This window comes from Eptesicus fuscus, chromosome 10 (assembly GCF_027574615.1).
Source record: "Eptesicus fuscus isolate TK198812 chromosome 10, DD_ASM_mEF_20220401, whole genome shotgun sequence".
NCBI classification, from domain to species: Eukaryota; Metazoa; Chordata; class Mammalia; order Chiroptera; family Vespertilionidae; genus Eptesicus; species Eptesicus fuscus.
Genome location: NC_072482.1, coordinates 94,635,677 through 94,659,629, shown reverse-complemented (window position 1 = coordinate 94,659,629; position 23,953 = coordinate 94,635,677). Strand labels below are relative to the sequence as shown.

Genomic DNA, 23,953 nt, shown 5'->3' with positions numbered 1-23,953 from the left:
AGAAGCCAATCTGAAAAAAAACTACGCACTATGTGATCCCAATCAAACGGCATTCTGGAAAAAGCAAATCGTGGCGACAGTAAGAAGATCAGTAATTGCCACAAGTTGGGAGGCAGGGAGGGATACGTAGGCAGAACCCAGAGAATGTGCAGGGCAGTGAAAATACAGTAGTCCTCCTTATCTGTGGTTTTGCTTCCCATGGTTTCAATTAGCCATGGTCAACCTCGGTCTAAATATATTAAGTGGAATATTCTAAAAATAAAACATTCATAAGTTTTCAATTACGTGCTGCTCTGAGGAGTGTGATGAAATTGTGTGCCTTCCTGCTCCCTCCTGCGGGGGGTGTGAATCATCCCCTTGTCTAGGGTTTCCAAGCTGCAGATACTCCCCACCCGTTAGTTGCTCAGTAGCTGCCTAGGGTGCCACGTGGACTGTTGCAGTATGTCAGGTAACCCTCATTTTACTTAGCAATGTCCCCAAAGTGCAAGAGAAGTCATGCTCGCTCGGATATGCCAGAGAGAGGCCATCAAGAACTTCCTTTAAGATGTACGAGTATGAGACTTTAATGATAAAAATCCAAGAACGTAGGGAGCAGCTAGGGAGAGGTCAGTAGGGGGGAAAGGAGACTCATGTAATACTTTAAACAATAAATAATTTAAATTTAAAAAAAAAGAACTTTCCTTTAATGAAAGGTATGGATGAGTAGGAGGAAACCTGGCATATGTAGAGTCCAGTACTACCCGTGGTTTCAGGCATCCACTGGGGGTCTTGAAACATATCCCCTGCGGTAATGAGGGAGACTGTACTCGGTATGATTCTGTAATGATTGACAGGTGCCATTATCGAATGACATGGGCAAACCCACGGACTCTCCAACACCAAAACTGAACTGTTAGGTAAACGATGGACTTTGGGTGACTATGATACGTCAGTGTCGGTTCATCCATTGTAGCCAATGTGCCCCCTGATGGGGGATGTTGGTCATAGGGGAGACTCTGCATGGGTGGGGGCGGGGGGTATTTGAGCCATCTCTGTACCTTCCGCCCAGTTTCATTGTGAACTTAAAACCACCTTAAAAAATAAAGTCCTAAAATTTTTTTGTCTTTTTTTTTAAATATATTTTATTGATTTTTTTAAAATATATTTTATTGATTTTTTTTTTTTTTTTTTTTTTTTTTACAGAGAGGAAGGGAGAGGGATAGAGAGTTAGAAACATCGATGAGAGAGAAACATCGATCAGCTGCCTCCTGCACACCCCCTACTGGGGATGTGCCCGCAACCAAGGTACATGCCCTTGACTGGAATCGAACCTGGGACCCCTCAATCCGCAGGCCGACGCTCTATCCACTGAGCCAAACCGGTTAGGGCAAACTTTTTTGTCTTAACCAAACATTTAATATTTCTAAATTTAAAGAGATTTCAAACAAAAACAAAACCCTCCGGTCTTGGCGCTGGCGGGTGTGGCTCAGTTGGTTGGGCATCATCCTGTGCACGGAAAGGTTGCCAGGTCCATTTCCAGTCAGGGCACATGCCCAGGTGTCAGGCTCGATTTCCACCACTAGGGGGCGTGCAGGAGACAGCCGACCAATGTTTCACTCTCACATTGATGTTTCTTTCTCCCTCTCCCTTCCTCTCTCTAAAGATCAATAAAAATATATATTTTTTTAAACTCAGGCCTTTATTTGGTAGAAGAAGGCTGCGCTTTTATATAATCTTCTCTGTTGCCAGCATCCAATGTAAATTAACTCGAAGGTCAGAACTGTACATTGAAAATATCCTAAACCATGCTTTGGATCACTGAAAGCACAGAAGGCAGCTGGCCTCTGATCTTCCATGTGCCTTGTTATTTGGTAATTAATAACAATATTTAGAAGTATTCTTTTCCTCACAAAAAGAGGGAATAGCTAATGGTCCTCATAAAAACATGACAGGCAGGACTAGTGAAATGCTATGTCCAGCATTTTCCTCAGAAAACTGAAGAATCATTGATTTGGCTCGTCACACCCCGCCTACCTCTGAAAGCCAAGGCAACTCCACACTCCTGCGTCCTTAAACGTGCAAACCCGGGGATGAAGTGTCTCGATGGCTACAGTCTGGGAGGCTGTTCTCTGTGTAAAAAATATTTAATGTCATAAGGGCATAATTCTCCCCCAAAACTGGTCTATTATTCTATTTTACAAATTCGAAACAGAATTGCAACAAGGTTTCCATGCAGCCTGAAGAGAGGTTCTGAAATGCCTGTGGAAAGTCGGTGTTTTAAACAGTGAGCTCCTCGGAACACCCGGAACAGGGACGCCCGGGGCTACGTGGGAGAGGGGCCCCCTGGGAAGGGTCCCCAGGAAGAACTGGTGGGGCAATGGCGCACGTAAAGGAGTTTAAAGAGATCTGGGCCCTACCCGGCGTGGCTCCGTGGACAGAGCGTCGGCCTGCAATCCGAAAGGTCCCAGGTTCGATTCCGGTCAAGGGCACACGCCCAGGTTGTGGGCTCGATCCCCAGTAGGGGGCTTGCAGGAGGCAGCCGAGCCATGATTCTCTCTCATCATGGATGTTTCTGTCTCTCTCTCCCTCTTCCTTCCTCTCTGAAATCAATAAAAATATATTTTAAAAAAAAAAGAGAGAGAGAGAGAGAGAGATTTGGGCAGAGCACCGGCAGCATTGTCTGTATCACCCTAAATAAAATGAGTGGGGTGAGGGAACCCCCTATTAGATATCAAGATGCATGTGCATAGAGATAAAGGTGGTGGAGGTAATTAGGGGGAGACTTGCCGGAGAGAGGGGACAGGTGCCCGGTGGAGAACCTTCCCGGCGCGGGCAGGGCCCCGCTCCTCTGCGGCTCCAGAGAAGACTCCTTCCGGCCTTCCCACCTCCTGGTGGCCGCTGGCACGCTTGGGCTTCCTGGCTTGTAGACACATCGCCCATGTCTGCTCTGCCTCGCCCGGCCGTGTGTTCCCGTCTCCACGCGGCTCTGTTCCAGGGACGCCGGTCCTGGGGGTGAGGGCCGGCCTCACCCAGCGCTCGGACAGTCTGTAGGGCACTAAGCCTATAACATGCCCTTTCCCCGGCCCGCGCTGAGCCTCGCAGAGAGGGCGGGCGCCCAGGTGCCCTGCAGCCGAACCGCTCCTCCCCACGGGCCGCCGCCTCGGGGACCGGGACACGCCCTCCGGTTCTGTAAGTCTGAGCCCGCCGCCTGCGCCCGGCACCTGCCCGAGCGCAATTCTTGCTCAGCGTGCTCGGAGACACGGACAGGGACGCTCAACAGCAACGCTTCCCGTGACACAGACAAAACCCCAAAAACCTGGAGACGCTCGGGGGCAGGAGAATCACGTGTGGGCTGTCAGCGCAGCGGAGGCCGCTTCAGCTGTGAAAATAAACAAACCGACGGACACGCAACAGCCAGGCGGAGCCCTCGACGTAACGCTGAGTGAGAAAACCATCGGCAGACGGCGGCATAGACCACGATACAACTCACACAAAAGCACACAGGAATAGGCTGTGTGTTATGCAGCATACGCGTGTGACATGGTAATAGCAAGAGCGTGACACAGAGAAAATGTGAGCAGGCCTGAGGTGCGGGCGTGAGGAGGTTAAACCATGGACAGCACAGCTGCTTCGACTTGGGTGGAGCCTGAGCGGGGCTCACAGGGGAAAGAGGTGCATATACGTATATATACACTGAGTGGCCAGGTTATGACTGTGGACGAAAGGAGCCACATGCTAACCTGACAAGCTCAGGGGAGGCCTGCGTGGCAGTCTTGCAAACTCAGAGACCTGGAATAACCACAAAGGATGGTTTGAAAATTAAATATTTAACTACAAACAGGTTATAGTGGGCAGTCATGTCCTAGGCCGATATCTTCCCTGACAAAGATCAACTTAGATCTTCTTTACTGAGCCCATTTGCCTTTTTGCCTCTAAGATAACATATCTGTGAGATGTCTGGGTAACTTGTAACTTCCTTTTTACCCCGGACCCCTCAGGGCACAACAAATGGCACCGGGACATTCCCTCATTGTTATTATTTTTTTAATATATATTTTATTGATTTTTTACAGAAAGGAAGGGAGAGGGATAGAGAGTTAGAAACATCAATGAGAGAGAAACATCGATCAGCTGCCTCTTGCACGCCCCCTACTGGGGATGTGCCCGCAACCAAGGTACATGCCCTTGACTGGAATCAAACCTGGGACCCTTCAGTCCGCAGGCCGACGCTCTGTCCACTGAGCCAAACCAGTTAGGGCCCCTCATTGTTATTGTTATCAAGTTAATTGTCAGCTGTTAATTACGTTAAAGTATCCTGTATCCATCTCTGTAAGAGAAGCACATGTCGATCATTTCACTTTTCACCCTATCCCAGAGGTTTCCCCACTTTGCTTTGTCCCACCTCCCTAATCTGTCACCAATGGATTTCATGTAACTCACCTACGTCCCTTTCCTTTGATTTCAGTGTATAAATATAGATGTAACCCTGCATTCTCCGGAGCATTATCTCAATTCATTGAGGTTCTGCTTCCCAGCATATGTCGACAGTTTGGCTCAAATAAACTCACAAAAATTCTTTACAGGTTTCAATGTTTTTTTTCCGTTAACATGACGATCTCTGAACGCATAATAATCTGGCCACTCAGTGTGTGTATATATATATTTATTAGAGGCCAAGTGCATGAATTCGTGCATGGGTGGGGTCCGGCCAGCCTGGCCAGGGGGAGGGGACATGGGCAGTTGGCCGGCCTGCCTGCTGGTTGAACTCCTGGTCAAGGGGACGATTTGCATATTAGCCTTTTATTATATAGGATATACACTGAGTGGCCAGATGATTATGCATTCAGAGATCATAATAATCTGGCCACTCAGTTTATATATATATATGTATTCTTTTTATTGATTTCAGAGAGAGGAAGGGAGGGAGAGAGAGAGATAGAAACATCAATGATGAGAATCATTTATCGGCTGCCTCCTGCACGCCCCACACTGGGGATCGAGCCCACAACCCGGGCATGTGACCTGACTGGGAATGGTACCATTTCCTCCTGGTTCATAGGTCAACGCTCAACCACTGAGCCACCCGGCCGGGCTCAAGGGGGCCTTTTGAACAGTGTGGCCAGCCCTAGCCACTTGGCTCCGTGGATAGAATGTGGGTCCCGGGTTCGATTCCGATCAAGGGCACATACCTCGTTGCAGGCTTGATCCCTGGCCCTGATCCGGGCGAGGGTGGGAGGCGACCAATCGATGTGTCTCTCTCACATGGATGTTTCTCTCTGTGTCTCTCCCCCTCCCTCTACTCTCTCTAAAAAGGAAGAAAGAACAGGAGTGCAGTCAGCCCTGTCATATGCTGCAGAAGGCATGGGTAGAGCAGGGCTATCGGGTGTGACGATGTGCAAGTCACTTGTACCCCTCGCTGAGCCCATTTCAACGTGGCGGGAGGGTCGCAATTCCGCTGGCGGGTGTGAAGGGGTGAGTGGTGGCGGAGAAAGTACAGGCAGGAGTGGGGGCCCTTTCCAGAAGAGAAGGGTGTCTGTGAGGGGGACAGTGGGGTAGGAGCTGACCAGGGCTGTGGGGAGGCGCTCGCTTTTCCACTGTGTGTTCAGATGGGAGCACCTAGAGCCTGTGGGTGCGTGGCTCCCACCACGCCAGCCAGCTGGGCCTGGGGCCTTGTCCCCGCGCTCCGCTCCGCTCCGGAGTGCATCCAGGTGCAGCGTGAGGGTGCTGGGGAGGTGAGGACTGGGGTGGTGGCCTCCCTGCGAGCTGACTGACGTCTGACCAGAAGCCTGAAGGAAGAGGGGAGGGGAGTGAGACTGGGGAGTCCGCCCAGGAAAAGCAGCATTGACGTGGGAGCCCAGGAGTAGGGGTGCACTTGGCCTTTTCGAAGAATTGCAAAAAGACAGAGCAACAGAGGAGGGAGCCACACTACCCCTGGGGAACGCTGGGGGCGCCGAGAGGGTCGTGTAGACCCTGTCAAGACTTCGATTTTTCACTCTCTAACACCCCACCAATGTGGTTGCTAATGCAGGAGAAGTCAGGTTGTTGTCTGGGAGGCGGGTGGACGGGGAATTCTGGAAGAGGATTGAAGTCCTCGGGCAGAAGAGGAGGGAGCCGTGCGGATTGGGGTTCTCCCAGAAGCGGGGGACGACCTGAGAGTTGTTACCTAATGACCTTGGGGTTTCTTTTCAGGGACCTCTGAGGCAAGACAGCGAGGAGACGGGGACAGTGAGGAAAAGGTGACCGAGTGTGAGGACAGGGAGTTTGGCCGAGCTGCCGAGGGGAGGCGGGAGGAGGCTCAAGGGCCCTGATGACGGACCAGCCGGTGGGACCGTGACTGCAGGAGCCCAGACCCTCCGCCGGGAGAGGCCTCTGCTTGCTCAGAAGCCTGGTGTGGGGCGCCCAGGGAGGGTGATGGGCCAGGGACGCCTGGGGTCTGCCTGCTCAGGGGCAGAGGTGGTGCAGAAGGTACAGACGAGGGGACCCAACCCGGAGGGGCAAGAGGCCTCGGGGCTGCAGAAGCCCAGGGCCGTGGGCGGGAGGCAGGGATGACGTGGGGGCAGGAGGGCCTGGTCAGACACGGTGGGTGGGTGGGGTTTGCTTTCAGAAGCAGCTGGGTTGGAGTTGCAGCGAGGTCAGAAAGGACAGAGGCTGAGGGTCAGTGGAGCTGCCGCAGAGAGGGGGGCGAGCAGGGCTGGTGGAGATAAGGAGTGCGGACAGCTGCCATGGCAAGACCGGGTGATAATGACCGTGGCCTCGGACTGACGCCTGGGAGCCACATTTCAAAGAACGTGAGGAATGTGGGGCCCCAAGGCCAGCGATGACAGGATGACAGCCACAGAGACCAGGGTGGTGAGCGGGCCCACAGGGCTCCCCAGGGCCTCTGTGCAGCCAGTCCCAGAGCTGAAGGCTGGGCTTGCTCCGCCCCTGCTGACCTGTCCTTGACTTGTCCTTGACCTCCCTCAGGCCTGTCCTCGCCTGGAACCCCCTCCCTCTCTGGCCTTTTGAAATCCTACTTCAAGCAACCCAGGGCACCCCAGGAAACACCCCTGTTTTTACTACGAGATGTGACTTCACCTCCCGGACTGCCTCACGGCTTTAGGGCTCTCTGACGTGGATGCAGGTGCAGCTGGAGCGGTAGGCGCCTGTGTGGCCCTCCCCGCCCCCCTCCCTCCAAGGCCCCCCTGCTCCCCTTGGCCTTGTTCACGCCCTGGCGCTGGGCAGAGAAGGCCGTCCGTGAACACTGTAGCGCGAATGCTACAGACCTTCCCCTCGGCAAGTTCAGGCACTGAATCCCAACGCCCCCGCCCCCGCCGGGCCCAGGGGATGCTCAGGAGCGGCGCCCCTTCCCTACCGCGACTTAGGCACATCGTCTCAATTCCCATAAACCACCTGGCCTGCGCTTCCCACGTGCACAGTCACTGGCCTTCCTGTTTTAGTCTTACCTTACACTTGACTTTGGGGGTGAATTTGGGTGAAGTAAGAGAGGAACGTGTCCTTACAACACTGCCAAACCCCGAGTCCTACCTCTTTGCAAATCAGGACTCCAAACGGTTGGAAGAATTTTAATATTCATGAACACATTCCACTTTCCCACTGGGTCTGCAGAAGGGCAGTTAGTGGGGGCTTCCCATCAGTCCATCGAATCCTCCCCGGGCGAACACCCCTTGCTTCGAAGAGCCTTTCATCCCTCTTCGACCCCAGGGCCCCCTGAGAGGAGATGAGGCCGAGCCCCTCCTCACGGGCCGCGGCCGGCCGGCGCAGCACCCGGGAGGTGACGTCCACAGAGGACAGCCGCACAGCGCCTTCTCTTCCTGCCCAGAGGAGACGTCCTGTTTTCCATCAGAAACGAGAGCATCCGAAATGTCAGCGCTCCTCGCCCATCTGGGGCTCCCGCAAGCAAGCTGCCTCGTGTCTGAACCAGATGTCACCCACGGAGAAGCCGCCCGCGCCAGGCGGGGGCTGGCGTGTCGCCACCGGCGGAGCTGCCCCCACGCGCACAGGGGACCGTCTCTTTCGACAGGAAGGGCTGGAGAGGAGACAGGCGGCGACAGAGAACCCTCTCATCACGGCTTCGCCGACCCTTTGGAGACAAAGTTCAAATAAACACGGGTGGGCCGCCAAAACCGGTGTGGCTCAGTGGATAGAGCGTCAGTCTGCGGACTGAAAGGTCCCAGGTTCGATTCCGGTCAAGGGCATGTACCTTGGTTGCGGGCATATCCCCAGTGGGGGGTGTGCAGGAGGCAGCTGGTCGATGTTTCTCTCTCATCAATGTTTCTAACTCTCTATCCCTCTCCCTTCCTCTCTGTAAAAAATCAATAAAATATATTTTAAAAAAACACACAAAAAAAAACACGGGTGGGCCTTGTGGGCACGGCACTCCCCAGAGAGCCGCACAAGCTCTGCCGTGTCACGGCCCCGCGGGCGGCAGCAGGAAACCGACACAGTGGTGGGGTTCGTCCACAGGCCGTGGCCGGCGTCCGCGAGCAGGGGAACGCGCAGATGCTGAGGGTCCTCAAAGTGCCCTCGGAGACGTGGCGCCCCTCCTTCAGGAAGGACACCGGCGTGTGCGCCCCCAAGGAGAGGGCCCAGCGGCGCGGCCCGGCACCGGCTTCGGCAAATAAGTAACCCCTCCTCCTGGGGGAGGCGCTCCGGGGCCCAAGCCCCTCGGTGACTCGGGAGCTAAGTTCCCATCATGACAATTCATGTCAAGGTTACAACAGACTGCACGGCACCAAGCATTCCCACGGGGAGGGCGCCACCACAACCCCTCAGACGGCGGCCAGAAGTTTTCTGTTGTTTTTTAATCCTCATCAGAGGGTATTTTTCCATTGATTATTATAGAGAGAGCGGAAGGGAGGGGGAGAGACAGAGAGAGAAACATTGATGTGAGAGAGACACATCAATTGGTTGCCTCCTGGTCAGGGCTGGGGCCGGAGATCAAGCCTGCAACTGAGGTCCGTGCCCTGGACCAGGATCGAACCCTGGACCCGCCAGCCCGCGGGCCGATGCCCTATCCACTGAACCACACCGGCCAGGGCTGGCCAGAAGTTCTGTCCGTGACCTGAAAGGCTGCTGGGACGCATGGCTGCGTGGGTCCCGTGACCGACACCTGCGGGCGTTGTCGATGGCACCCCTGCGCCCTGGGCGGCTCTCACGCCGCGGGCAGGAAGAAGACCTTCGTGAATCTACATTCAACATTTGAAAACATGTAGCAATATCGGTACATGATAGAGCCACGCGTGTGCTGCACAGAACAGAGGCGTGCGTGTCTTCTTGCCCTGAAGGCGGGGAGGGGAGACTGGCGTGCACTGAGCATGACAGTGAGCCGGGGGCTTTGCACACCTGTCTTCCCACGTCACCCTCACCGCAAGCCCAGGGATACGGACGGTCACGGTCACACAGGTTCTAACTGAGGCCGCAGGGCTCCGAGGGGTTACACCACGTGCGTGAGGTCACACGGGCAGCAAATGACAGACTCAGCCTCCTCACTCCGGAGCCCAGTTCTCCCCGCTGCGCCGCCCCACCTGCTCCGGTGCCGGCAGAGCCTCGCGTTCCCTTTCCTGCGCACCCGCGCACCGCCTGCTGGGGTGACCTGCGCGGTTCTTGGGAAGAGCGCGGGGGACCGGAGGAGGGTATTGATAGGGACAGAGGGGACCGGGGCTCGTAGGTGGGCATTTCCAGAAGACACAGCCCAAGACACGTCTCCCGGTCAGTTAGCATCTCGTGCCTGGGGGGCGGGTGTCCTTCCGTATCCCAGTCAGGAGAAACTTCCGTTGTATTTCAAGCACAGACGACACACACCCTGCGTCCCACCGTCTTGGGCCTCAGACGACAGTCTCGGTGGCGGTGGAGGGGTTGCCGCTGTCTTCCTGGCGCCTGGGTTGCGTGTCGTCCTTGAACGCCCTGGTCAGGACCACCTTTAGGGACTCCTTGAACCGCCTCTTGCGGCTGCTGCCCACGAAGAAGTAAATGAAGGGGTTGGCGCTGCTGTTGATGGTGGAGAAGAGGATGGAGACGTCGTGCAGGGTCCCGAACGTGGACCAGTACTCGTAGTACAGCAGGTAGAGGACTCTCATGGGCATGGCGAAGCTGAGGAAGACGGCGACGGTGAGCGCGATGACCAGGTACAGCTTGGAGGAGGGGGACGCCCAGGCGTTCCTGCGGATCTTGACCAGCAGGACGGCGCTGGACACCACCATGAGGGGCGTGAAGACCAGGAAGCTCAGGACGGCGATGAGGATGATCACCGGCCTGCAGCGGCGTTGGGAGTAGCTCTGCCTTGCGCTGTCGACGCACAGGGCGTATTCCATGGTGGTCACCAAGCAGGACAGTGCCCACAGGAGGGCGCAGACGAGCGCCGACTGGTGCTTGGGGCGATGGCATCGGTACCAGATGGGGTACAGGACGGACAGGCACCTCTCCACGCTGATGGCCGTCAGCAGGTAGAGGCCCGTGTTGTAGCCAAACAGGAACGTCACGGACAAGGTGACGATGGTGTAGTAGTAGCCCGTGGAGAGCTCGTGGCCTAAGGCGTAGTCCACGGTCAGGATGAAGATGCAGAGCAGCAGGGAGATGTCCGCGATGGACAAGTGGGTGATGTAGACCGTGAAGGGGTTCCTGCGCATCCGGAAGGAGAGGAACCAGAGGAGAACCCCGTTTTCCACGAAGCCCAGCGGGGAGATGCTCATAATGACCCAGAGCACGGCGGGCACTTCCTCCCGCGCGTCCCCGGCGGAGGCGTTCCTGCCCGTCGAGGCGTTCGTGGGGCCCTCGACAGCAAATGAGGTCACGTTAGACTCACCCATGGGGAGGCCTCAGGGCGGGCTCTTCCGGGAATTTTCTGTAAATAAGTAAAAAAAAAAAGAAAAAAAAGAAAAAGAAAGGAGATGGATGAGTTGGAGTGAAAGGGAGCGTTTCCGCATGCATCATAGCCTTCGAGCTATAATCATACATGTAACCTTCATACAAAAGGGTGCTGACTAGATTGTACAGGTCTGTGTCTAAGGGCGACCAAATCAGACATTTCACCAGGAGGGAGAGCGGACTTAGTCACTGTCTTCCACCCCCCAATCGCCTTTACTTCCACATTATTACTTGCTTGTGGCTCAGCAACAAAGGGAGCCGGCAAAGCAAGAGGTCAGGTGCCCGGTGTCCACTCGGGTCTGGCCCAAGCCTCCCGAGTGGCGTTTGGGAACCTGTCACCTCCTGTGGCCCCAGCTCCTGGCCTGAGGAACCAAGTCCGTGGCGTTAAAATTCGACGGCAGCATACACGTGAGGGCAGCGCTGTGGTTGCCATTGTTTGAAGCCATGAAGTGCCGCAGCCATGGGCCCGTGAGAGGAACCAGCTCGCTAAGTGATGTGCAGGAGCAATATTCTTAAAGGCGCGGACAGCTAGCGGGCGTCTGTTCGTGTGGTCTCGGTTCTGCGACAGAGCGGGGCACCGACTCGGGCGAGGTGAGCTGCTGCAGACCCACCCTGCAGGGGTCGGGGAGCCAGCCAGGCGGGAGCCCAGGTCCCCACTTCTCCCTGAGAGCTGGCCAGGGCCCCACGGAGAGTCTGAAACCACTGGTCTCATCGGACCCCTCACTTCACAGACCGCCGAAGGCAGCCAGGGAGCGTGTGAGGGAGGCCGGCACCCAGGACGAACGCGAGGAAGCCGCGTAGCTGGGGCTCCTCGCTCCCGAGCCCTCACCCGCCGCCCGGGCCCGTCCTATTTTAAGAGCTTACCTTTTATAGCCTCTCTGCTACAGCTTTCCGATCAGCTTCTAATCTTCCTACGTAAGGGGGGCATCATTGCCCGGATGTTACAGGGCATTTCCCCACCCACAGACTTGTCTAATTTCTTTTTTAAAGTATGTTTTTATTGATTTCAGAGAGGAAGGGAGAGGGAGGGAGAGATAGAAACACCAACGATGAGAGAGAATCATGGATCGGCTGCCTCCTGCACACCCCCCACTGGGGATCAAGCCTGCAACCCGGGAATCGAACCGTGACCTCCTGGTTCATAGGTCGCCTGTGCCCTGACCGGGAATCGAACCGTGACCTCCTGGTTCATAGGTCGACGCTCAACCACTGAGCCACGCTGGTCGGGCACTCTCTCTCATCGCTGATGTTTCTCCCCCACCCCCTTTCCTCTCTGAAATCAATAAAAATATAAGAATAAAGGGCTGGGTGTGGGAAGAGCCAGAGATTGAAAACACTTCACCAGTCGTCCCGCGGAAATGCCAAGCTGAGATAACGCCGGCTCGCAGGCACGGCAAGCGCGGTGGTTTCCATGGATGTTCAAGGATGCGGGCTTTGCGGAGCCCACGTCCTGGCCAGTCCAGGGAGAAAGGCTGCTGGCATTGGCCTCTCACAAGAGCCAGAGGGACAGATGGGCCGTGGAGCTGATAGCAAAGCAGGAGAATCAGAGCAGGCAGAGGTGTGTGTGTGTGGGGGGGGGGTTTCAGCTCTGTTGAGGCATAAAGCTTCATGCTTGCTGAAGTTTTCTTCCAGGGATCTAAGGAGCAAACATCTCTTTCTATGTTCCCACTTAGTTGGCCACCGTCTACGCATGGTCCTGGATTCCCAGTCCAACACATCACTCTAGGAAGAAGGAGGGAAGGGAGAGGGAGGAAGGGGGGAGGGAGGGAGCGAGGGAGGGAGGGAGGGATGGTGGGAAGGGAGAGGAGGAGGGAGGGGGGAAAAAGAGAAAAGCTAACAAAACTGGGGTTCCAGGTGGGCCATCTGAAACTGACTTGTTCCTAGGCAACCAGAAAGAGAGACCTGACCTCCAGGTGCACAGCTCCAGGGAAAGGGCAGGTCCTCCTGCGTGTGTGTGTGTGCGTGTGCATGTGTGTATGTGTGTGTGCAGTGTGTGTGTGTGTGCGCGTGCGTGTGTGCGTGTGTGTGTGTGTGTATGTGTGTGTGCATGTGTGTGCGTGTGTGTGTGTGTGTGGTGACTGGGCAAACAGAAACCCGTGCGTGAGATGGAATTTCCACGGCAGGTGAGGCCTGGGATGTGCGGGCAGGAACACCTTCCGGTGCTGAGCCCCCGCCCCCGCTCCCTGACCCTGGAGCCAAAGGCACGGAGAAGTAGACTTCCCGCCCCCTCTCCGACTCCGAGCGCTCGTCTCACAGGGGCTGTGTCTCGTCCCCGGGGGACGCTTGGCGCTGCTGGGGATTGGGGTTGTCACAGATGAGAAGAGGGGGCTCCTGGCATCTAGTGGGGCAGGGGCAGGGATGCCGCAATGCACAGAACAGCCCCCACAAAGAGAGTGTCCGGGGCAAGGCACCCCCTTCTCTCTGCTGCCAACAGAGCCCCGAACAGCATCCCGTACTTTCCCCAACGCCCCCCGCCCCCGCCCCCGCCCCCTGCCTGGGAAATATTGCCAAGATACTCACACCAGCGATCAAGACTGAGCAGATCCCGTGTCACGGCCACCCGGCCCCGGGGCTGCCCCCGACTGCATGAGCCACAGAGGCCGGTACCAACGCGGTGCCCACCGGAGAGGAGGGGAAGACCATCCAGCTCGCCTCCCGCCGTGCCCAGCGGCTTCCAAGCAAGTGGCTTCCCCAGAGAAGTCACAAAGTCCTCCCCAGCCGGCTCCCGCGTTTACACACGGATCCGAGGACGCTTTCCCCGGACGAGTCAAAAAAAGAAAGAGCGAACACAGAAGTTTCTGCCCCGAAGTGGGAAAGCACTGGGGACGGTCAGCCCGGCACAGAAGCACGAGTTTCCAAAACAAGGGCAGGAGGAGGCCTCGGTCTCTGCCAACACACACGGACGCCGGTGCGCTGGGAACACCGGGGCCCGGAGCCGCGGGGAGGCGCTGAGCGGAGGGAGACCCTCACTCCGGGCCAGGGCAGCCGGACAACGGAACGTGGGGGCCGACTCACTAGCTCCACGGGCTCAGGGAGGTCAGAGGCGGCAGCCGGGGGCGGTCCCTTCGCATCCCGGGGCACCCCTGCCCCGCCAGCCTGCAGGGTCCCCGGTCCAGCATCTTCTCCGGGGAGGGCTGCAGCCTCCCTTGGCTGGAGCACCAGTGCCGCTCCCCGCGGCTGAGCTGTGCCTGGCAGATGGTCCCACGCGTATCAGCGGGAGCCGCGTTCAAAGACACGCGACTGCAAGTCTTCACGCTGATCCGGAGTGGGAACGAGCTGGTGATCATGGGAGGTGGTCGGCCCCCTGGAACCACCAGGGACTGACGGGCCGAGGAGAGAGAGGAGCCAGAGACTAGCCCCAGGGAAGGGCGGAGCCGGTGTCGGAAAGAGGGAACCAGCTCCGATTCCTGGCTCAGCCTGTAACCGGCCCTGGGACCTCTGCCGAGCTCTTTCAGCCTCAGTCTTGCCACCTGCAAAATGGAGCTAATCCTATTACTGCACAAAGCAGCTCTGAGTAAATGGGAGGGACCAGTAGGTATACCCCTGCACAGCGAGGGACATACTGCCCGAGGATTAAGCATCGTCCCTTTCTACAACCATTTTCAGAGTCGCGGGTGTAAATACGAAGCCACGGAGGAGAGAGAAGGCCTGGGAGCGGGCTCCGAGGTGGAGGGACAGCGTCGGCAACACCCAGGTTGCACCCCAGCCTGGCTGGGGCCGTCCTGGGAGGCTGACTCTGGGAGCCGCAGCCTCTCCCCCACGCCGTCCAGTTCCTCTTCCCCGGGCCTGTTCCCTTTCTCCGGGGCCCAGCAGGAGAACCGGGGTGTGTGACGGCCGAGCCTGCGGAGAGACCCAGCCCGGCCCTCGTCCACGGCAGCTCTTCTTCTGCAAAAGTCTCCCTCACTGTGTCAAAGGAGCCCCGGGCCCCTGGGACCCATCAGATCCAAACAGGGCGAGAAGGCGGCTTCGGAGTCTGTGGGAAAGAGACTTGGGAACCCGGACATGCCGCTCTCCTCGGACTGTTTTCCTAAGCAGCGAGCCCCGGGGCCAGCAGACCCTGCCTGCGGGAGGAGGAGGGGACACCGGGGCGTCCCCTAAAGGCCTCCAACAGGCAAGACGAGGTGAGAGTCGGGGCACCTGCCTAACAGGCAGGGGCTCAGCAGCAGACCAAGAGGCCCGGCGCCTCCATGGGGGATGCGAGAGCGGGTGGTTACCTGGTTCGGATGCTCCAAGGGAGGGACAGGCCAGCTGCTGGGCGGTGCAGTTTCCGGGGTAGTCAGACACGGAGCCGAAAGCCGGGACCATCTGCAGACTGCAGGGCAGAGAGGCAGGAGGCTCGTGGCAGGGGGACCAGACACGCAGAAGGAGGTGCGGCGAGGGAGCGGGAGCAGGCTGGCAGGGACGGTTCCAAAGGCGGGGCGGCGGGTGAGAGCCCGAGGGAGAGGAATGACGGAGACGGGGTGGTAGGAGGACCCGCGGGCTCCTCTGCTCACACGTGCTGCTGCTCAGCAGCCCAGGGACCGTCCAGAAAGGAGGAATGCTTCACCCTGTCCCTCCGGGGGCCTGAAACCCTGAGCGGAGGGGCCGACGGGAAGCAAGACGGCAACGTCACTGTTTAAGTCAACAGGCCCCCGGGCCTCACCAGTTTGCTTTTTCCCGCTCCGACCAGAACACAGAGCCTGTGCATCTGGCGGAGAACGAGCTGCCCAGTTCGGAAACTGATAACAGCCCCAGGTGAACGAGGAAGGAGGCGGCAGGAAGCTGCGTGGCCCGGTGGTGGACAGGTAGGGGCGTGCAGCCCCGTGGGTGGCGGGGAGTCGGGGCGCCGGGAAGGGCCGGGCTCTCTTCCTCCCGAGAGAGCGGTGGTAGGAGGTGCCAATTGTTTGTGACTAATTGGCACCACTAACAAAGCAGAAATTACTGCAGAGGGAGCTGGAGCTTCATTCGTGGTCGGTGATGATTTGCCTGTAGAGAAATGCAGCCACGCCCTGTGAAAACCAAGCGGCTTGCACTTAAGCCACAGATGGGGCGGCTCTGTCTGCGCCAGGCTCGTCTTTGTGAGCAGGGCTCCTCCTTCGGAGAGGTGAGAGAGTTTGGGGGGAGGGAGTGCACAGAGCTAGCGGAGCCCGGGGAAGTGACGTCTGTGATCCCCAAAGCCCCGTGTGGAAGGAAGTGCCAGCTCCACCTCCACCTCCACAAGTCACACCTTCGACGTGTCCTAGAGAAACAGCATCCTCTTCCTCCCCTCAAACAACAGGTAAACTTGGGATGGGGAGGAGGCCTGGGGAAGGACCTTATGGGGCAAGGAAGAAGGAAGTTTAGTAACCCAGAGGCCGTGGCATGGGCTCCTAAGTAGTAGAGCCCATAGTGATGGAGCCCATAGTGATGGGGCCCATAGTGATGGAGCCCATAGTGATGGAGCCCATAGTGATGGAGCCCATAGTGATGGGGCCCATAGTGATGGGGCCCATAGTGATGGGGCCCATAGTGATGGGGCCCATAGTGATGGAGCCCATAGCGGTGGAGCCCATAGTGATGGAGCCCATAGTGGTGGAGCCCATAGTGGTGGAGCCCATAGTGATGGAGCCCATAGTGGTGGAGCCCATAGTGATGGAGCCCATAGTGATGGGGCCCATAGTGATGGAGCCCATAGTGATGGGGCCCATAGTGATGGAGCCCATAGTGATGGAGCCCATAGTGATGGAGCCCATAGTGGTAGAGCCCATAGTGATGGGGCCCATAGTGATGGAGCCCATAGTGATGGAGCCCATAGTGGTGGAGCCCATAGTGATGGAGCCCATAGTGATGGAGCCCATAGTGATGGGGCCCATAGTGATGGAGTCCATAGTGATGGAGCCCATAGTGGTGGAGCCCATAGTGATGGAGCCCATAGTGATGGGGCCCATAGTGATGGAGCCCATAGTGATGGAGCCCATAGTGATGGAGTCCATAGCGATGGAGTCCATAGTGATGGGGCCCATAGTGATGGAGCCCATAGTGATGGAGCCCATAGTGATGGAGCCCATAGTGATGGAGCCCATAGTGGTGGAGCCCATAGTGGTGGAGCCCATAGTGGTGGAGCCCATAGTGGTGGGGCCCATAGTGATGGAGCCCATAGCGGTGGAGCCCATAGTGATGGGGCCCATAGTGATGGAGCCCATAGTGGTGGAGCCCATAGTGATGGGGCCCATAGTGATGGAGCCCATAGTGATGGGGCCCATAGTGATGGAGCCCATAGTGGTGGAGCCCATAGTGGTGGAGCCCATAGTGATGGAGCCCATAGTGATGGGGCCCATAGTGATGGAGCCCATAGTGATGGAGCCCATAGTGATGGAGCCCATAGTGATGGGGCCCATAGTGATGGGGCCCATAGTGGTGGAGCCCATAGTGGTACAGCCCATAGTGGTGGAGCCCATAGTGATGGGGCCCATAGTGATGGAGCCCATAGTGATGGGGCCCATAGTGGTGGGGCCCATAGTGATGGAGCCCATAGCGATGGAGCCCATAGCGATGGAGCCCATAGCGATGGAGCCCATAGCGATGGAGCCCATAGTGATGGGGCCCATAGTGATGGAGCCCATAGTGATGGGGCCCATAGTGATGGGGCCCATAGTGATGGGGCCCATAGTGATGGGGCCCATAGTGATGGAGCCCATAGCGATGGAGCCCATAGTGATGGGGCCCATAGTGATGGAGCCCATAGTGGTGGGGCCCATAGTGGTGGAGCCCATAGTGGTGGAGCCCATAGTGATGGAGCCCATAGTGATGGAGCCCATAGTGATGGAGCCCATAGTGATGGGGCCCATAGTGATGGGGCCCATAGTGATGGGGCCCATAGTGATGGAGCCCATAGCGATGGAGCCCATAGTGGTGGGGCCCATAGTGATGGGGCCCATACTGGTACAGCCCATTAGTAGACCCACAAGTGGTAAAATTTTTCTTCCATCAGGATCTCTCTTGGATTCCTAGTGAATTCCAGTCACACCTAGAATGTATGCCTAATCTTGAAGGGACTCTGTGCTCTCTACCCTAGATGCTGAGCCCACGTTATGGGGAGAAAGCCATCGTGTGGTCCTCAGAGCCCAGCCTGGCCCTTGGTGTTAGAGAGTGAGAGTGAGAATATCGAGGGGCTGGGCCACGCCTAGGAGAGATCGGCCGCGGGTGAGGCAGGTCAGGCCCATTTCACGGCACGGTGACAGGCTCCAGGATCAGGGCTGAGAACAGCAGGTCCCACAGGCAGACACTGAGCTCGTACACAACGTCTGACTCACCACTGGAGCAGAACCGCGTCCGGCATGCTAGAAATTCCGACTTGCAAATTTGACTGGAGTGATGAGGGATTCTTTATCCTGTCTGTTTGATTGACAGGGTCTCAGAGCAGGGCTGGCCCCGCCCTCTGCCCTCCAGTCCTGCAAGAGACTTCAGATCTCAATGGTCAGATAAAGTCCAAGATAAAACCCTGGGAACAGAACTCTCCCAGGCTGGTCGGAATCCCATCAGCCTCGGGGAGTCTCCTCCCGGCTGCTAGTGCCCTGCCGTCCCGGGCTTGCCTGGGTATCTCCCAAGTCACGACCTTCACTCTCTGCACTTTCCTTCAACAACAAATCTCTCAGACAAGTGGCATTCTCTCCCCCAGGTCCTTCTCCTCCAGCTAGGAGGCCCACCCGGTGGGCAGAACCACAGCCGCACAGCAGAGGGGGCGGCGGAGGGGGAGCAAGCCCGTGAGAAAGCTAAGGGAGCAGACAGACTCCGGGACAAACCCGGGAGGGTCCAAAAGAGAGCGGGCTGCAGGTTAGACCCAGCTGTGAGCGGCTGGGTCCCCAGCCCCCAGTGGCCCCCCCCCCCACCCCCACCCCCACCCGTATTTGGAACCTGCCAGAAAGGAGACCCTTCCCGGCTGTGCAGAGGACGAGGAGAATGTGAAGTGGCCCCGTGAGAGGCCAGCAGTCCTCCATCAGAGCCCGCCTGCGCCCAGGGGGTGGGAGCGTGCGCGCCGTGGCGGGCCCCTCACAGACAGTGTTGGGCAGGTCCCTCCTTTAACCCAGGCCACGTCTCCTCGGGCTCTGGGTGCACCCCACCGGCTGCGCACACGGGCCCGCAGATTCCTTCCCTGGACTGCAGTCACACGTCCTCTCGGGTCCAAACGCCGTGAACACGCCCGCTTGTGAGAAAGAGCATTTCTGGAGCGTTGTCCTGGGACGCGGCGTCTGTCCGTTCCTCCGCGTGTTCCTAACATCACCCCGGTGCAGCCGGCACCCTTGGCCAGCAGTGGGCCGGCCCTTCAAAAAGCTGCGCTTTCTACGCCATCCTTCCGAGAGACCATCAGCTAGCGTTCAGAGGCTCCAGCAAAGACATAGGATCAGAACTGTGGTCCTGGAGGACCTGTCCCCCCACCTACAGAGCCCCCCCCTCCCAGGGCTCCCTGCTCCGAAGGGGGGCCGCCAGCGCGCTCCTGCGAAAAGACCCCACTGTGTGCGGTGGCCGCTCCTGTCTTCCTTTCCCGCCTGGAGCCTGGAGACGCGAGGTAACCTGCCTTCGGAAATGGACCCCTGGCTGCGTCAAAGGAGAATTCTGAAACTGCAGTGGGGGCGGGGGCGCGGGGAGGAAGACGGCATAGCGGGGATAAATGGTGATGGGAAGAATAGAATAGAATAGAATAGAATAAAATAAAATAAAATAAAATATAAAATAAAATATAAATTAAAAAATGAAATTACTACTTTAGCCAAAGGCCACGTGTGGGCACCGTTAAACCTGTATTCATGGTCCTTTTCCTGCAGTGACTGTGGATTTGGGGAAACGATGTGTTTTCACCTCTACATCCTCAAGGAGACGGAAAACAATGCCATCTCCAAGTGACAGCAGCTGACGTGCTGGAACGGCCGCGACCCGCTGACCCTCCCGCCCCGTCCTGCGCCCCGGTTCCCGCTCTGCCCCCCCCCCCCCCCGACAGCTCGGAGCCCTCCCTCCGCATCCAGCAGGTGCCGACTTGGTCTGAGGTGCTCCGAGGCGTGCTGGCGGCCACTCGCGGCAGCTCACCTGCCACGGCACGAGGTTCCCGTGTCTGGACTCTTTCTGGAGAGAGACGGGCAGCCTGGGGTCCTCCTCCGTCACCCACGTGACAGGTCTCGTGGCATCACTTCCAGAGCCACCATGGGCATGCGAACGCGCAGCGTCTCCTTTAGAAGTTCAGTTAGACGTCCCCAGGCGAGGTCACCTCGGGAGGGCTGGTGGATGGCTCTGCATTTCTGCTCCTCCCCAGCCCGGGTACGTGCCCTGTGCGTCCCCCCGACGTGAGAAGATTCTAGTGGGGGGCCCGTGGGCTGAAATGCTAGAGTTCAGGCCCAGGGCGGACTCCACGCGTGTGTGATGGGCGGCCTGGGCACACACACCCACGCGTGCCCCAGGCTCACCTCCTGAGCACCTAGGACAGTGGTCGGCAAACTGCGGCTCGCGAGCCACGTGCGGCTCTTTGGCCCCTTGAGTGTTTAGCAAAGGCCAGCTTAGGAGTACCCTAGTTAAGTTAATAACAATGTACCTACCTATATAGTTTAAGTTTAAAAAACGTGGCTCTCAGAAGAAACTTCAGTCGTTGTCCTGTTGATGTTTGGCTCTGTGGACTAAGGAGTTTGCCGACCACTGTCCTAGGACAAGGGCCCAGGCCCACGTCACGCTGCTTTGAATGGCCCTGAGCCACCCTCCTCCGCTACACGCCGCCGGCCCGGGGCTCACAGGCCGTCACCACGCCCGGCCGTCACGGCCAGAGGCGTGCTTCTCAGAAGCCCACAGTCACCACCCGATGCCTAGACCCGCCACCACCGGTTTGCCCCAACCTGCACGTGGCTCTGAAGAACCCGGTCAACACCGCCTGTTCTCTAGCTCCACAGCACGGTGGCGAGGCTCTGGGAGACAAAAGCTTTGCTCCCCCCTCCACCTCCCCCCCATCCCCCACCCCCACCCCCATTCCCTAATTCCCTCAGCTCGGGACCCACGGCCTCCATCTTCCCCCATCGTCTGCCCAGCGCCCGGGTTTCTTGGTGCGGGTCCTCCTACCCCCAAGGCCTGTCTCGAAGGGCCACGTGAAGAGGAGATCTAACTTGATGCAGGTTTCCAGTCTCGTTCTCAGACTCTGATACACAACACCTGCTCTTTGGGGGACATTTTTGCGTATAATTTGTGTTGTTGTCAATCCTCACTGAGCATGTTTTCCCATTGATTTTTAGAGAGTGGAAGGGAGGGAGGGGGAGAGAAAGAGAGAGAGAAACATCCCTGTGAGAGAGACACAGCGATTGGTTGCCTCCCGCACACCCCCCAACCAGGGCCAGGGATGGAGCCTGCAACCGAGGTACGTGCCCTTGACCGGAATCGAACCTGAGACCCTTCGATCCATGGGCCGATGCTCCAACTACTGAGCCAAACCGGCCAGGGCTTAAGTAATTTTTTATGTTAAAACATACATGCCCTAAAATTTACAATTTTAATCATTTTTAAACCTGCAGTCCGGGGGCATTAAGTGTGATCACAGTTTTCTGCAACCGCCACCGCCATCCGTCTCCACATTTCCATCTTCCCAAACTGAACCCCCGTACCCGTTCAACACCAGCTCTCTCCCCGACCCTGGGCCCCTCTACTCTGCTGTCTGCCCCTGGGAGTTTAGCGAACTCGCACACGCTGTGTCCCTCTGTCTGGCTTATTTCACTCAGCGTGATGTCTTCAGGCTTCTCCCGTGTCGTAGCCGTTGTCAGGATCCCATTCCTTCCAGAGGCGGAATAATAGCCTATTGCAGGGCGTGGGATGTGTGTCACACTTGTGCATCCATTGTGGACACTGGGTTGAGGGAGGGAATCCCTTGTAAGAGTGGGGCACGCGGGGTCATGCTTACAGATCAATGCCCAAAGCCCTCCTTCCCATCCAGTTCCCAGGACCGCTTTTGGCGTAAACAGTCGACTATTCTCCACCTAAAACAGCACGGAAGGTACCCCGCACATGGCCTTGCCTACCTGAGCCAAGGGACCCGCATCAGTTGGGGTTTTAACCGTAAACAACAGAAACATCCTCCAGCCAACTTGAGCAGAAAGGGGAGCTATTAAAAGGAAGCCAGCTAGCCCAGGACTCTCCAGGACAGAAAAATGCAGGCCACGCGAGGCTGCCAAGAACAACGGCAGGATGCTAAAACCGTGCGGCAGAATGGGCTCCATCGAGACGCGGCGCCGCCTCTGCCAAGCCAGGCCCCGGGTGACCGGGCGGCTCCCTCGCTGCCCCCAGCGCCCCGCGCCCCTGCTCGGCCCCGCTGCCCTGGCGCTCAGCTCCCTCAGCCCCTGCTCCCTCCTCACCAGCAGCCGGGCAGAGTCAGCCCAGACAAACCCGCCTGGCTGTGCCAGCATCAGCGCCCCCAGGAAGGGAGGCGGGAGAGTGAGACTCCTAAGGTGGGGAGTCCTCACCCCCTCATGTGGGAAGGGGCGCGGCGTCACACGTGTCCCTGAGTCCCACCCTCTGAAGGCCCTCAGTGGCCCACCTCCCTCCTGTCCCACCACAGCCTGTGCCCTCTCTCTCTCTCTCTCTCTCTCTCTCACACACACACACACACACACGCACACACACACACGCACACACACGCCCTCCCCCTGGAGCTCATGCTCTGGGTGCCCAGGGCTCTGGGACTTCACGGCCTCAGGGGGTGTGAGCCGGTCCTCCAGGAGGGACACACGAAGGTGGGATTAGCTGGTGAGGCCAGAATTAGGGGGAAGTGGGGAGAGAGCAGCAGACCTCAGAGCAAGTCTGACCCTGTGTGAGGGGCGGGAAGGGCAGCCAGGATGGGTCCTGGTCGCCTGCAGACAAAGGGGTGGGGCGGGCAGCAAGGCCGAGGGGACACCCGGAGCCCGAGTGGCTGTCAGTGGAGCCCCTCTGGCCTCAGCATCCTGGGCTCAGCCTCGCTGGGAGCAGCTCCTGGGACGTCAGGCCTCGGGGCCCATGGGGAGTGGACCCCCTGCCACCCCACAGGCTCCCCGCTGTCTCCACGCTGCTGGGCCCACGTGGGGTGCACCCCTGCCACCCCACAGGCTCCCCACAGTCTCCACGCTGGCGCTGGGCCTCGCAGCACTGCAGGCCCGGCTCTGGGACGTCCCCTCGCTCCATCCCACCCCTGTCCCAGCAATAACACAAGTGCTCTCTCAGCCCTGCGCGAGGCAGGTCACTCCAGCAGCCGACTCCACGTGGCCGCCCGACTGCTGACCTCCACCAGGACCCCAGGCGGGAAGCAGATTGGGGCCCCCTCTCCTGCGGGTTCACACACACACACACACACACACACACACACACACACCCGGGCTCCCTCTCCTGCGGGTTCACACACACACACACACACACACACACACACACACACACCCCGGGCTATCTGTCCCCGAGGATTGGAGCGCAGTGCGTGTCTCCTCCTTCCCCGGGCCCCGTGCCCAGCTCCCAGGGCACTTCGCGGCGGGCGGGCACCAGCCCTCACGGTCCGTGCATCTTAAAATAGACCTGAGGCCGCCGCCCTCCGGGCCAGGCCTGTGGACTCGCACGGCCCAGCCCAGGAAGCCCCCCATCGCCTCGGGGACCATCTTTAAACGTTTAAGCTACAGGAGGGGCCGTGAGGTGTGTCCCAGGCAGGGGGAGGGCATGGGGGTGACCGCTCTCCCCAGAACAAAAATACCAAAAACCGCTTACTTAAAAAATAGCGCCCACCCCACGTGGGGAGCGGTGTGTGAGTGACTCCGCGGGGACAAGGGGGCTCTTGGTGCCATCAGGTGGGGGTTCTGGTTTTCACAGAACGGAAACCATTCCAACCGTTATTTCACTCTCCTGTGTCCCTGCTTTGTAGCAAGTTGCATTTTTATCTCTTGAATTATTTTTGGGGAATTCCCCCCCAAAAAAACAAACAAACCGGAAGATTCCTTTACCTTGGCAAACCCCCAAATTAATTAGACGGGTGTTGTAAAATGTCAGCGAGGGAGGGACCCAATCCGGAGGCATTCTCCCAGGGATTCTCCATGAAGCCCCTAGTTTTCTCCTGGAGATGACAGCGGCGCTCTGAGCCCACCCACGGGCTCCCGCCCACAGGGCTCCCACGCCTGCG

The 23,953-nt window shown here is 58.0% G+C and overlaps 1 protein-coding gene across 1 annotated transcript; it reads right to left on the bottom strand.

Annotated features, from left to right (window-relative positions):
• Positions 1-9,803: 9,803 nt before the first annotated feature.
• Positions 9,804-10,784, bottom strand: MAS1 (MAS1 proto-oncogene, G protein-coupled receptor). Its single transcript, XM_008154651.3, has one exon. The coding sequence runs from the start codon at positions 10,782-10,784 to the stop codon at positions 9,804-9,806; it is 981 nt and encodes a 326-aa protein (XP_008152873.1).
• Positions 10,785-23,953: the final 13,169 nt, after the last annotated feature.

Bases quoted from the DNA above. Each gene is read 5' to 3' on its own strand.
- MAS1 (XM_008154651.3), bottom strand. From the start codon at position 10,784: ATGGGTGAGTCTAACGTGACCTCATTTGCTGTCGAGGGCCCCACGAAC.